Source organism: Harpia harpyja, chromosome 22 (assembly GCF_026419915.1).
Source record: "Harpia harpyja isolate bHarHar1 chromosome 22, bHarHar1 primary haplotype, whole genome shotgun sequence".
Classification (NCBI taxonomy): Eukaryota; Metazoa; Chordata; class Aves; order Accipitriformes; family Accipitridae; genus Harpia; species Harpia harpyja.
The window spans coordinates 10,636,392-10,652,127 of record NC_068961.1 but is presented as its reverse complement, the minus strand read 5'-3'; the positions used below and the strand labels follow the sequence as shown (position 1 = coordinate 10,652,127).

At 40.4% G+C, this 15,736-nt stretch overlaps 1 protein-coding gene across 7 annotated transcripts in view; it reads right to left on the bottom strand.

Moving 5' to 3' along the window:
- HERC2 (HECT and RLD domain containing E3 ubiquitin protein ligase 2) overlaps positions 1–3,382 on the bottom strand; it is a 119,197-nt gene extending 115,815 nt beyond the window's left edge. For 3 of the 7 annotated variants that reach the window (XR_008233032.1, XM_052774031.1, XM_052774032.1), the window contains exons 1-2: positions 2,988–3,010; positions 2,365–2,481 (exon numbers count right to left, since the gene is read on the bottom strand). Coding sequence is in view for 6 of the 7 variants with exons in the window: in XM_052774031.1 (XP_052629991.1) it covers positions 2,365–2,436 (72 nt within the window). In the remaining variant the exon portion in view is untranslated. Of the gene's footprint in view, positions 1–2,364; positions 2,482–2,987; positions 3,011–3,363 lie in introns of those variants that run through there. The other 4 variants (XM_052774024.1, XM_052774026.1, XM_052774025.1 and 1 more) reach the window with 3 other exon arrangements.
- Positions 3,383–15,736: the final 12,354 nt, after the last annotated feature.

The window sequence follows — 15,736 nt, the reverse complement described above, 5'->3', positions numbered from 1 at the left end:
AGCTTGATTAATTCACATAAATTAGTGCATCTTTCTTCAAACCTCTCCTAGGTACTGTGCTCATCTTTTCAATTCCTGTTGACAGTCTCTTGAACACCAATAAGGTCCTTCTATAGTTAGCTGATAAAAACATGCACAGTAGGAAATCAGCATATTCAGTACACACAGAACTTAAAAGAATTAAGAGACAGGATTTATACCTGTAAAGAAATTTCACACGCAGCTAGGTCATGCTAGTCAAGCAGTAGCTAAAATAGTTGATCACACAATAGAAAAATTTCCCAGAGCCCAAAACCCCTTTACTTGACAGAAGACATCTGCCATTTAATACATTAAAAAGGAGCAATTCAAGATTCACATGCACATTTTTCAGAATACTGAACACATACATCCAGACAGAGTTCTGTGATGAGGACCTGCGTAATACCAAAAACAGTTAACCTAATAAGAAAATTATATTATACCCAGGAGGCCTGGTTAGCATTCAGCTTCCAGAGAAGTGATGTTTTGTCCAGCAGATCACAAATGATTACTGTTCTCTTATTTCATTAATCTCATTATTTTGACAGCATCATGATTGGAAGAAAACAAAGGGAGTACCCTGGTAATTAGAGTCTAACTTGTTATTACTCATAAAGAACTCTTATTTATAAGAGAGCTTATTCATAGAAATTTGTTAATAAGACTTTTATTATTAAAAGGAATTATTACAACACATTAACTACACAACAGTCTCATAAGACAAATATTTCATTGCATTTATAAACACTCAGTTGAAAATAATCCTTAAAGTTTGGATGGCAACTGAAACCCTCTTGTCAAAAGTTTACATAAACAGAAAAAAAGGGATGTAGAAAAAAAGGCACGTAGAAAAAAAGGCACTACAAATGAGAGGAAAAATCTGACAAATCACATGAACAGTCACATTTTTCACCCCATATAATACAGAAGGAAAATAGGCAATGCACAGTCAGCAGCTGTTACAAGCAAAGACTGCCACTTTTTCAGCTAAAATTTTCCTCTATTCTACAGTCGTTGAAGCAACATATTTATAATCTAGGAGACAGCCTCCAGGGAACACAACAATATTACTGTATTTCTTAATATGCTTACCTTCAAATTGCTTTCTACTATGTTTATTTACCTCATTAGCCAAAGCATCTAACTTTGGATCAAAACTTTTACTTTGTTAAGAATAAAAGATGAGAATTTAACTAATCTAGCCAAATCAAGAGCAAGCCTTGTCATTTTATAGCATTTACATACAAGACCTAGGAAATAATGCAACCTCTAAGGCTATATATGTCACTTCTGATTCCGATTTAGCTTGTCTGATGTAAAATATTGGAGAAAGGCTGCCTTTGAATCACAACTGCACAGCGAAAAACCCTTGCCTAACTGCAAGACCAGCTGAACTCAACCATTCAGACTATCAGCATGTAATTTTGGGTAAAGTCACTCTGGATGCAATTTTTTAAATTTTTTGTTGTTATTATTATTAATCTGTAACAAAGGAATAACACTGGCCAGCCCATCCCAACAAGAATTTCAGAGTTTTGAGCAGGAACTTGGAAAGGTTATTCAAAGTAAGGTATCTATATGCAACATCTGTGGGAAGGAAGACGACAGACAAGACACAGACTTTAGTTACCCATTTCACCTGAAACAAACATAATGGACCAAAACCACTCTATTTCTCTACATTTTCCACTTAATTTTCAAACCTGAATTGGGAAAACATGATAGTATCCTCATCCCTGTATCACACAACTTTGATAAAACAGATCATCTTCTAAGACAAAAGAACTTTCACCAAACATTTCAACAAAGACTAGTTCCATTTCAACCACGTATCTTTGACAAAAAATTAACTCCCTTCAAAAAGGACAAAATTTAAAGGAAGCCTATACCTCTTATACAAACAACTACAACAAAAGCTAATCTGAATTCTTTAAAATATAAATTAGACTTCCATCGCCTTTCACTTCAGTTGTCTTGTGCATCAAAGCTGCCAGCTCATATGCAGGCAAGAAGTTTAGCAACAGTCTAAATGAAGAATTTATAGTTCTAGCAGTAATGCTACATACTCAGCTATGTGCTTTGACACTCTGCAAAGATAGCATAGATATGTAGTCCAGCTTGTTTCTAAGCTGAAGGGACTGGACTGACAATACAGATCTATTTGCAGCTCAAAATAAGTTACTGTTTCTTCCAGATCAGTTTTAAGTCAGCATACTCAAAAAAACCTATACATCTATCTCAAGAGCAACGCTGCAGTCTTCTGTTTGTCAGCTATTTAGACTAAAAGCATCCTTGCTCTGCACCTGAAAGGTCACAATGCAATACAACTATCTGACTCCTTACCTGTAAGTCTGTCTTCAACCATTTGGAGTCAAACCTAGCTTGAGCAGCCAGACAAAAAGATTCAGAAGACATGTTTCCTTCTCCAGCCTCCTCTCCAGGCTGGCCGAGCAGCCCAACCTGCCACAGAATGAGAAAAATAACAATCTAGCACGTGAAATAAACCACACAAGGTTATTTCTGTTCAGACTAGAATGGCTTCCGCTCGATCTTTAAAAATTTATCGTGAATAAGGACCTCCCTCGTTCACATCTCCAGAAATTGCCCAGCAACACGCATTAAGAACACTCTGAACCCCAGACAAACCCCACTTCCCTCCCCTGTAACATTCCGGGAAGGAAGCCTCCCTTCTGCGGCACCGAGCTACATCAGAGGCCTAACGCTGCCCCTCAGACCCATACGTGGTGCATGAAATAAATAATTGATCGCAGATTACGCAAGCCGCAGGCCAACATCAAGCGATTATCAGGGTCACCCGCACCCCCTCCTCCCCGCCGCCGCCGGCAGCAGCCGAGGCCCGGGGGGGCTCCTCCTGGCCGCACGACCCCCTCTCCCAGCAGCATCCCCCAGCCCTCTCGGCCCACTGTCACCGCCCCTCACGGCCACCAGCCGCGGCTTTAACCCACCTCGGCCAGCCCGGGGGAGAGGGCCGCCGGGACCTCGGACGGCTGACGGGGCCCGGGCGGGAGAGGCGGGCGAGGGCCCCGCCCGGGCAGGGGTCGCTGCACACGGCGCGGGGGCTGCGCCGCTCCGCTCCGCTCCGCGCCGCCCCGCCCCGCCCCTCCCGCGGGGCTCCCGGGCTGAGGAGGGGAGGCCGCTTTCCTCGCGCCGCCAGACGGAGGCCGCGCGCGCTCGCGACCACCACCGCTCCCCCCCCCCCCCCCCACTGCGGCCAGCTCCACCGGGCGGGGGGCACGCTCCCGCCGTCTGTCTGTCTCCCCCCCCCCCCCCGCCGAGCCAAATGGAGGCGTCGGGGCGCGCGCCAGGCTCCCTCGCACTCACCGGCCGGCCGCGACGGCGACAGCGGCTCCTCGGCCCTTGCCTCTCCCTACCGCCGCCCGCTCGGCCCCGGGTAATCCTCGCCCCTCCCTCCCTCCCTCCCTCGCCCGCCCGCCCGCCCCCCCCTCCACCAGCAGAGCCGCTGACCGGACCCTCCCTCTCTCGGTACTGGAGACAGGGGAAACCCGGCCAATTCGCGGCTCAGCCCCCAGCACGCCAGCAGAGCTCTCGGCCAATCAGGAGAGGAGGGGGAGGCGGGACATCCTGTCCCGGAACGGGCCGCAGCGGAGCGCGGAGCGCGGAGCGGGGAGCGGCGGGGGGGGGGGTCCGGGCCGGGGGGCGGGCAGAGGCGTCGGTCCGCCTCACAGATGCGTCTGAAGTCCCGCCGGTCGTGCCTTTTAGGTAGGATGCAGACGTTAAAAAAAAGAGGCTTGGGGTGTTTGGGGGGGCGGGGTTTAAGTCACTTTAGGGACCATCTGCGAACTACACTGCTACGTTCACGGCTAAAAAAAAAGAAGCTTTTAAATATTTCAGAGCAGAACGGGCGATAACGAGTAGTTCAGAGCCAAACAAAATGGCAGAAACAGCCTGAATGGGCCGAGGCTGGAAACGGGAAAAGAAACTGGGGAAGAAAGCGGGAGCTCGGTAATGGCGGGCAGTGGCGGGAGCCTGGAGGCCAGTGCAGCCCGCCCAGCGCCCAGGTGAGACACTGCACTGAGGCAAATAGTCATGCTTCAGCACAAGTTTGTTGGGGACGATGAAATATAGCAGTAGTTTGAAGTTCAAATTAACCAAGAGTAACGTTTCTCACGATACTTAGGCTCCAGTTCCCTGGCAGCTAAGGGATTAGGAAGGTAGGAGCAGGGCTTGGCCGACAGGACCATGGTGGGCTTTGGTCAACGTGAAGCCACAGACTGAATGGCAATGAAATTCTAGCAGAACTGAGAGCATCTGCTGGCATTTAGGCAAAAGTACACGACATTTAGTTACTCCTGTTTACGAAGCGTTGTAATAAAACACGGTGAACTTGATTCTTCTGGGTTCATTTTCAAAGTAACGAGTGCAACCATGACCTAACCACTTAGCCTGTCACCACAGACCTCTCTTGGATCAAGATACAGTGGTCACTTGAAGTAAAATACTGTACCAAATTTCTGAAGTGCCTGAAAATTTATATAGAAAGATAGAAATACACGATTTCCTCAAGTTACTCCCTGAAACTTTAAAATACAAACCTTAAAAACCGAAAGTAGTTTCCCTTGAAAAATCTGCCCAAATGCCTACATGTCAAAAGCTTTAAGTTTAATATGAGGGGACTGGAAGTTGTGTCTATTCTGACTAGACCATGGCTGAGCAAGAGCTAGCACACCAGGATGGGAAATATTTTAGTCTCTTCTTAACCTAGCAGACTGAAAATAAAATAACACTGGAGCAGGTTGCCCAGAGAGGTTGTGGATGCCCCATCCCTGGAAGTGTTCAAGGCCAGGTTGGATGGGGCTTTGAGCAACCTGGACTAGTGGAACGTGTCCCTGCCCATGGCAGGGGGGCTGGAACTAGGTGGTGTTTAAAGGTCCCTTCCAACCCAAACCAATCCATGATTCCATGAAAACAGTCATATTGTCATATTCCAAGTAGGAATAAAAACCACTTTGCAAGGTATGGAGCCCAAACCAGAAGGAATTAGTAAAACCTGGTTGAAACCGCAGTGCCCACTGATTGTGCCTACTGCTTGCGTAAGTGATTGGCAAGTCAGATCTAAACGAGATACTTTGCTGGATGTGCAACATTCGCTGCCATTTTTTGTTTGCAATCCAAGAGGAATATCTTTAGACAATCTGCATTTATTTCAGAGAGTTTTCTTACTTTTATTAAATAACAAATGTCTATAGCCTTTGGCTGGCATTCTTGATGTGAATATTTTGAAGAGTGTGTAACTAGCTAACTTGTTAGACTTGAATCACTGGCCCAATTAGCAGGTATGCACTTGCTCCAACAAAAATCGAAACATATTTGGGTGTAGTAACCATGGAAATTCAAAGCTAGAGGTACTTCTGAAGAACTATTTTGTATTTCCAGATTTAGATTTCACTTCTGATGAATAATTTTTGTTTGCATTTGAAATGCACTGTAATAGCATGGTGCAATCTCAAATGGCATTCTCATTTATAAAAATAGGTACCCACCACATTTTCCAGAGGGAAAAGTATGTCTGGTAAAACAACATGAATAAGTACTTTGATAACATTATTTTAAAAAATTTTATTTTTACAAATAATCAGAAAATTCAAAGATGCTGGAACCTGAAGTTTGTCTAAATACACAATATTTGCAGTATTATGTCCATTGATAACATGTTATTTAAATAACAATGGCATGTTGTTTCACTTCAGACTGACAAAGGTAATAAAGGTGATGTACGGGTCTGACAGACTTCAGAAGGCAAGTTCAAGTCAAACAGTTGAAGTGTTACCACTCCAAGCCTTGTGCTCCACTCTTCTGATTCGTATTTCCATCTTCAAGCAGTGTTATATGATCTTGTAATCAGTTCTCCATCCATCATCCTTTGTGCCCCAGCTTGCTAGAGTAACCTACTTTACACCCAGGAAAATCATTAAGTGGATCCAATGGCCCTGCCTTAGAGACACTGATGCCCTCAGGAGCTGCAGGGCAGATCGCTACTGAGGTGGAAGTAACTTCAGCTCTTTGCTTTCACTGCATGTCTGCCAAAACCCTCGCACATCTTTCTTGCTTCCTCCAGAGAAATGGCTGGACATGGAAAAATCTAGTTTCTGTGGACAGACACAGTCAGTCATTTACATGTATCCGCTTCTAGGCACATGGTCAAATCACTATTATTATAGATTAAAGCAAAAAGTAGATACATCAGAATGAAAGGCACACTAAAACCAAGGGGTCACATTTTCTGGTCCACCTCTTAGAACACCTGCAAACAATACAGAGTGCTCTAAAAATGTCTGGCTCTGGGCAGGAGACCTCTCTTTTATTGTAAATGTGGTGGGGAACCCCTGCTAGCTTCTACAAGAGAAGAGGCACTGTGGAGGGGCAGGATGTAGAGGAAAAGAAGGATGGTGGTGCACATGGGATCAGTGTAAACCATGACAGACTGAAGGACGTGGGGTTGGTAGCATGAATGGTGCCCTCCCCTCACCTCCGTGCAGTGCCAGTTTGTAGCACTGTCAGGCAGGCCTAAGGAGATGGGGAAGATCAGACACTAATTGAATAAAGTAAAACTGTCACAGTAATCTAAAGCAGAACAGGCAGAAGGAAGAGAAGTATCTTTGGACAATCTGGGCAGTACCATATTTCTTTTTATTTCACTTGTGACAATGGGATCATAAGTATTGACAAGATCAGTCTCAAAAATTGAGGCAATTGCATTCTCAAATAACTAAATCCAAAACCTGAAGAACCAACAAACAATATAGTGAGAATGAACTTTTTTTTAATCAAAAAGGACCAAAAATAAGCAAGTATATGTTTACATAAAAATAGTATCTAGTCCTACCTGCAGGCCTTCTAGATATAAACATGAAATCTTTACTAATTATTAATTATTTTAAATGTGTGAGCTCTAGGGAATCCATTCTAGTTATAACAGCAGTGGAATGTGGGGCATTTTTTTCTCTCATTAGTGAATATCAATAATTGTTATGCATGCAAATGGGACACAAAACCATCTCTGTAAGAGCAGTGCCTAACTGTTTACTGCAAGACAATGCCTTTTCTGTTTGTAATTTTTTTTAAGAGCCATTTGTGTTGAGCTCTCCCACTGAGTTTGGAAGCCTTTTTGTATTGTTATCCACAAAATGCAAAATCCAGTCCACTCTGGGCTTAAAACAAGCCTCAAAGAATTTCCTGACTTATTTCTCAGTGATGAACGCTTTCCCAAAGAAAGTGAGAAACTTATACAATTAGCCTTTATTATTTTAATACTCTCTGAACTGAACTGCTGGCCAAAATTTCAGCTCATGATGAGGCCCATTATTTCTTTATTATATTATTTGCAAAGAATGCCATCAGTTCAGATTGGTCCATTGGTCAATAAATATTATTATGCCACACCAGTGCTTACCACAGGGGGAAAACAGGACAGTAAGGACATAACAGGATTCTCCTCCTTCTCACATACAGTAGTATTTCTAAATAGTCACAACAATGTCACTTTCTACTAGCCATGTTTATTACTGAATAAATATTAATTACATAAGAACAACCAAACAAAGGAAGCAGCTTCCATGTTAAAAAATTGAAGGCTCCTGAAATCAGTATCCTAACCCTCTTTCCTGATGCCTCCTCAGGACAACGAAACAAGATCTTCTGTCTCTGTGCACGGCTTTCTGCTCCATTCTCACTTTCAGTAGTAACAGCCCTTGCTACTTCTCATCTTTTTCTCTAATATATCTCTGTTCCAACCTATATCCTTCACATTCATCCACACTTCCAAGATGATTTCATTCCTGCCTTTACTGGGCAGTGATACATAGTTTGGAAACTGTATTGTTCCTCCAGTAAACAGAATTAGGTTAACCCCTCCCTGCCTCTTTTTACCCTGATTTTAAGTGAAAAATATTGCTTACACCCAGAATTTCAACAAGTTCTTCTCCTGTGACGATTTTTCTTTGTGAAAACAGTCTTGTGTGAATCACAGTATATTGTACAGCTGACACAGCTCAATTGCAGAAGTGTTGTTGGAAAAGCAATTCAGAGTACAGAGAACTGAAAAAAAAAAAGGATGAAGCAACTAAAAACTGTCACAATAAAGCCACAATTTCCACAGGTAGCTAATTAGAATCCATTGTTAATCACATTTTGCATAGTTAATTATTTTTTAAAAAAGAGTGAATCCCGTCCTTGTTAAAGCAGGCAGTAACGTTTTCGTTGACTTCATTAAGCTCAGAAATTCATCCTCATATATCCTTTATTTTACTTGTCCATTGCCAACCACACTAGTTTTTAGTCTCCCAGAAAAACAATTCCAAAAGGTTGCTTTCCAGGTTATGTCTTCCATTACAGAGAAGAAAGGTTGTTTTGCTTTCCCCAGGCCAGCCCCCGTGCTTCTGTCCAGGGAGTCTCTTGCTTTACAGCCCAAACCAGTCTGATCTGATTTCATCCTACATCTCTGAACTCAACAACAATAATGAATTCTCTGTGGCTATTCCTGTTATTTCTTTAAATTATCAATTCAAAATAATCACTTCATAAAATATTTGAGATGGATGTTGTTCTCTGACTTGCAAAAATAGCTTTGGAAATGCCAGTTTGAATATGCTCTCTAGACAGATCTTCAAGAGACTTTGGAAATAAACAGTACATAAATATTCAGATATCCATTACAGACCTGTTGAAATTAAAAGCATTTGGTATAGAGTAAGGGATGTATCAGAATTCAGATGGAAAATATATACGTATTCCGTATACTAAAAAACAGCAACCTCCATAAGCTCTCTATCATTTTCAGATTAAATACAATTATTAACTTAAAGCCAAGCAGAAAATGTTTGCATTTAAAAGGCCTTTTTGATTACAGGAATATTCTGTATAAGATTTGCTAATAATACCATCTAATGATCTATTACAGTACTAAGCTACATTCATAAAACTGTTCACCTACACATACTAGATTTGTGAAATGATCAAGATATAATTTAAAAATCCACCCAAACATCAGGGCAATGCTAAGGGTAGTAAAAATCAATGTGACATTACACTGGAAATTGAAATATATCCTCACTATTATACTAACTTACATACTGAGGGCAGAATGATTCCATGCAAATAGATTATCAGTATTCGAATATATTCTGTCTGACAGGAGGCTAGTTGCCTAGTTAACATTTACAAATTAACCCATCAATGGGCAATGCAACATGCTTCACAATTACTTAACATGATGGAGGGATGTTCAGTAAGCACTTTGAGCAGCAAGAACATTTTGAAATTTGAGTTTAAGCACATAAACAAGAATGTTGCATTTTTTTCCTAAATTATTATGCAAAGCATAGCTCATTGCAGAAGGCTTAGAAACAAAATGGAAATGATTTGGCAAAGTGAGAAAAGCATTCAATCCATTAGATCTCTGAAATAAAAAAAGTCTTACGCCCTTTAGTTAAGGTAGGTGGATGCAGTAGGAGTAAACTTTACTAGACAGAGATGGGAACAGTATCCTTTAGCCAATAATCAGAGCATGAGAAAAATCTCCTAATATATAAGAAGGAAGCATGATGCTAATTTTAATTCTTTCCATTTAGAAGCTACCAAGTATTGAGTTTCTCCTAATGCCTGGAAGGTGGCCAAAAACACTTTAGCTTTTATACATTGCTTAATATATAGGGAAACACTTTATGAATGCTGATAGGAATCTTTACTCATTTAAGCAGGAAAGGAAGCAGTATTTCTATGAAGGATTTGTTAACCTAGAGCCATATGGTATCCTTTCATACAAAAATGTTTCATAAGGGGAAAAAAACTTACTTTAAAAAAAAAGTTAGAACAAGTTGGGCTTATGCCATGTTTTGTCCTTGCTGCAGGGTGTTGGGAGAGGCATTAGCAGCGGAATAGGAAGGTCAAGGACAGGTTGGTCAAAGCACAAGCCCAGGGATAATGGCCGGGCAGGGGTAGGAGGGAAGGGGATCAAGACAAATTGTTAGGTCTGTCGTTAATACGTAAAGTGAATACCTGCCCAAAACACCATCAGTCTCCTTGGTTTATCAATCAGGCAACTGTCCACAGCTCCCTTTCCACAGATGTGTAAAAACAGTTGTGGAGAATCTCTGCTGTGTTTCTCCAACATGCCCATTTATAAAGGGAATTTCTTGCATCTCTTCTGTTTTGCCAATCCCCACCCCACTTACTACAATTTCAGAAACTGTTTTATCCTCAAGGGAGAATTGCATGATATTTCAGATATGCTAATGTATATTGCGCCCTTAAAGTTTGGGGAGGGGATGCCAACAAGCTTAGTGATCTAAAATGAAGTAATTAGTTCAAACAGGGAGGAAAACAATCTACCAAGACAATGTGTGCCTCAGCTTGTTCTGGCACTAGTCTTCTGTTGATTTTGCGGTATGTTCGCTGGAAGCACAATAAATCGTTGTGACCAACAGCACTCGCACCTGTTATCTTTTCTGCTTTCAGTAGAAGAGCATTAACACCATGAAATACTGTATAGCAGTTGGACCCATCTTTTAATGCTTTCTTCATAGCCATAGTTTTGTGTCACCTCTCAGCCAGATCACAGATTTGTCTCTGTGCTGTGTCATTTCAACATACCAGTTAGCGGTACTTTTGAAAAATCAGACCTTGAATGTCTTTTTCATCTTATCTCATTCATAATCCTTTGAAGAAAATTAGAGCCTGGGAAATTGCTGCTATGAGTCTTCTCTTCCCTGCCAATTTCAAATTACTGCTCCATTTACAGACAGTATATGAGATTTTAACAAACATTTATGAAACCTTTGCTGTAAGGTTGACTGACTGCTCCACTGTGATAGAAAGCTGTGATGTCTATGCTGTGGTGGCAAGACTCCAGTTTTACCACAAAGAAGTTCAGGGTCCTTCTTCTACAGGATCCCTGCCACTCACACAGAGGCCCCTAGTAATTGTGTGCACTTTTGGCTCTGTATACACATGCATTTCAAAACACTAAATGCATGTCTTCCTCCACCACCACCTGGAGAGTCTGATTCCTGCTCCTACTTCTTTCCCAGGTGGACTCTAACCTTCAACATAATACATTTCAGACAGCAAAGTTTTTTAAAGTTTTTAGCCTTTGTCGCTCATACCATCAACCCTCTTGATTACTGATGGCATTTTAAATTCTTTTCAGTTACTTGTTTATTCTCTTTTCTCTTTGATACTATTATTTATTAACATAGCCTCAGGAGAACCTGAGAAAATCTGAGCTGGCTTTGAAGGTAGTATATTACATTTGATAGCAGAGCCAAAAGGTAAATCTGGTTTTACAGCCTGTCACGTTTATAATGAACTAGTACTGAGGCTGACATTAATGAAGTTGTTTATTAATATGTTATTAATGAACAACATTTCATAGGTAAAAAGATCCCTTTACTTTTATGAGTTACTGAAATCATAAAAGCTTCCTTCATGTTTTGAGGATAAACAGCTGCAATCCCATTTGAAATCTGCAGTTGTATTTACTTCTTGCCTGGGAAATACAACTGCAGATAGAAAGTTTAATGTAGAGTAAATCAGATATAACTGATTTACAGTGGTATAAACAGTATAAACTAGATGTAATTGGAGCAGTGTCACTAGGATTATACATACAAAATACAAAAATATCAGAAATAATCCTCTAGAAACATACTATTTTTATTACAATCAGTGACCCTCAATTCTCCTCCCACTTACACTGTTGTAAAATACAAGCAGGATTCATTTTGGTTAGTGTTACCCATTCTAAGCTAGTCCTTTAGACTACTTTGAGTGCCAGTGACAACAGATAGGCACCTTAAAGGCAACTCATTCCACCCTAAAGCAGGATGGACGAATAGCACTCAGAAGTACAGACATCTCTCCACTCACAACACAAGAAAGACAGTGAAGTGAATTCTACAGCAAGATAATAAGGCTGAAAGAATGGACTTACACTGATGGTGCCGAGAGTAAAATCTTGTCTTGGCTCTTTCAATGATCTTTAAGAAAAATATGCAATACTTGTTTTTTTTATAAGAAGGAAGGTCACAGGACTCCAATCTCATTTCTAAAATCAATTCTGATAATAAGCTAACAACTCCACTCATTCCAGTTATCTTAGTCTTGTTACGTTATGTTAGAGCTGGCTTACTACCAGGAAATTACAAACGGGATTCGGTTAGCATTTTATGTGTTGACAGTAGAACACTGTTCAGAAAATGCTAGTTCAAAATTGTCACTACAACTTCCCTGAAATATCAGAACAGTTTTCCAGCAGGGAATTATGCTACCCAAGCTTAAACAAATGTTATTAACATAAGCCACGCCAGCAAAAATAGCAATACAAATGCTATGCTTCTTGTCATGTTAAGTTTTCATTGTTTAATAGTAAAACAAGCTAGGATAAAGTATTTCACATGTACATAAAAAACAAGTTAGGACAAAAGTAATTCCAAAATATAAGATGACAATATATTTAACAAAAGAGTTACTCCATCCACTTGGGAACCTGCTAGGGAAAAAGCACATCCTTTAATCCTATAGCCACAGATCATCTATTTTCACAGACCTTCAAGCCGACATGAGTTTCACTAGGAGGTACCTTTTACTGAAGACTGCTCTACAGTGAAATTTTTCTCGTAACACTGATTCTCCAGCACTGAGAAGAAGCTCTAGAAACCTCTGTTTTACAAATTACTTTAGCAGATTCTGACCTTTAACCCTGGCGTGAAACCATGCTGGACTGGGGCAATAGAGCAGATTGGTCTCTGGAATCTTCCTGCTTTCTTACCTCATTCGGTCTTTGGACGCAAAAGGAGGCTGCAAACAGAAGTGTCTGATGTCTATTTTGATTATTCATTAACTGATTAATTAATAGTAATTTGCTTCTATCTTTCCTTCTGGGTACCAGATACAGGAGTTATTCAGACCACAGTCCAAAAAGCCCTTTAGGTCCTTTTAGGTCTTTTTACAAAGCTCAGGGAGTTCCTCCACCATTTAATGCAGTGACGCCACTAGAAAAAGAAGCACTCCACAGAGCAGAGTAGATGAGCTAAAAGTTGACTATCATAGAGTGAAGGCAAATTGAATTGGAAACAAAAGGGAGGAGTTAAAAAGGGCTGCCCATGGAAATGTTGCTGCACATCAACCAACTTGTGCCCTAATTTTTCACCTTTTACAGATTGTCCTGGGTATTAAAGACAATGCTGAGGTAACATCCTCACCACTATGTCAATCCCCTGCCTATAAGTATAATAAGGTAGGAGGTGCTGCACATACATGGCTGTATGTATTCTGGCAGATTTTTCGCATACTCAGAAATTACTGTAAGTTTTCATTATCTTTCAACATTTTGCATAAACATATTTTACATCTGATTTTAGCATCTTTTGCTGTTCTGTGGAAGAGTTGCACACTGTTTTAGCTGTAAGTTGGCTTCCCTGACAGAGGCCAATGGAGCCAAAATTAGCCAACACCTTAGCTCTTTATAAAGTCAGCAACAAACAGACCTCCAACTAACTAAAGTAAATGTCATAAGCGGCTTCACAGATGATACTTTGAGTGGTCAAAACTACATATGGGCAGTTGTTTTGCAGACTTGCATTTATACAAACAACTATCATTTCAGTAGCTAACACATCACCGATTCCTGTGCATGTAACAAAGGCTTGCTGACTGCTGAATCTGGTCAAGTGGCATTTTAGTAGCAATGAGGGCCTCGCTGTAGCTTTAGTATTTCACTACTCTAATACAAAAAGGAAATCATTTTAGTCCCAGTTCTTTTACAGCTGCCCCTGTATTGCTAGACTACAGTTTGGTAAATTGGATGTATTTTAGATTACAGTGATCACAAAGACAATTTGGATAGACTCTAAGTGATGCTTTGCCTTACTTCACTGGCATATAGTGCCTGCTATTAAATCTACGTGACAGTCTTGTTAGATTAATTTAGCTGGAAAGGGCTGCTATGGGGCTAAATTAAGTTAGAGTTTGACCCTTAAAGCATTAAATGTCCATCATGTAACTGCAATAAAAGTTAACCCGTCACTAATTTTAGTATGTCTAAAATATTACTTCAACAAAATAAAGAATGATAATAATGGAAAAAGTACAAACCAAGTAACTCTGCCAATGAAAATTACCTTGCATTTATTAATTCAGCTCTGCTGTTTAGCTTTTCAGAATCTTGTTTCAGTACTGTGCTGGTGATAGAGAGTAAATGTGATTTTGCACTGTAGGACATTTTTGCCTGTTATGCAAATATTACATTCAAATTTAGCTCTCAGCAGCATCCCATGTATTTCCTTGACACACCCACCCTGGACATGAAAAGAAATGACAAATGGTGTACAGTTAGTCTCCATTAACAACCCAACTGGTAAATAAAGTAACAATCTATCCATTTTTTCACTGATCAGTGCCATTTACAATGAAAGCATCTTGCACAGCCATCTTAAGTACTCAACAGAATTCATCCTCTAAGTTAAACATTACAATCCTTAATCAGTCTTGATTTTCTGTGTTTCACTTGAGGCTATTGAAAAGCCATATACACCACACAAGCCTTACTATTTTCATCACTATAATGTATAGTAATTTGTTGTGGACTTCAATAATAATATATAAGCCAATTTTTGTTTTGGTTTGGTTTTTATTTGGTGCAAATCTGAACTAAAATTATATTCCCAGACTTCTCCTATTTGTTTTATGAACATTAAGGTAAGCATCTATTCTGAAATACATTCAAAAGCCAATGTGTTACCAGGGAGCACCAACAAGGTTAAGAAAGGTACAGAAGAGCTGTCCCTGATCATCAGAATGGCACTAAAAGCAAACTGAATATTAGAACTAAATAGCACAGGCCAAAACTTCTGAAGGAAAAGCACGTTGGTAGCCATCTGTTTGACCATAATCCACTTGGATGAGATGTTATAGACTGTGCCTTCACAAGTCACATCATTCAAACTCTGCAAACATTTTCTGTCCTACTGTACTGCTGTGTCATGGCTAAGTCTGGAACAATTTTATTGTTGCATATTTTAAACAGAACCTCTCATAAATTACTTAGGTTGCTAAAAATATTCACCAGGATTTACAGTGTACTGCATAAGCAGATGAATGACCTCCAGAGTACCTTGACAAAAATCAATTAAAAATTTCTGAGTTCCAGCAACCAAATGACCAAAGCTGAGACCACATCTGGACTGCTAAAAGTTTTAAGCAAACCCTGTAATCTCAGCATGTAAAAATATTGCAAGAAAAATCTCAGATGATCTCAATGAACTTGAAAAACCCCTCTCCTGTTCTAGAATAGGCTTATTGGAGTACAGGATCAATGCCTGGGAGAAAAGCCAGAGATTTATGCAACCGTTGCATTTGAAACTGTACAACAATTAGGGTTAACAGCTTTGCGTATTTTGGAACTCATCCACTTCATCATACTTAGGACATTGTGGAGATCAAGGACAGGAGGGGGTGATTTTTACCCACCCTACCATTATTGGACAGAAGAAAGATTTTAGGAGCTGCAGCACTGGCTGGGTGCCTTACAGATAATTAGATTCTTATTTCCAGTACTCTACCCTTACATTTAGAGGTGGAATTACACTGCAGCACTTTAAAGAATATGCACTAAATAATTATACATTGCAAAAGGCCTATTAATTTCTAGGATACCTGAGAGACCTCTCGTCATGATGAA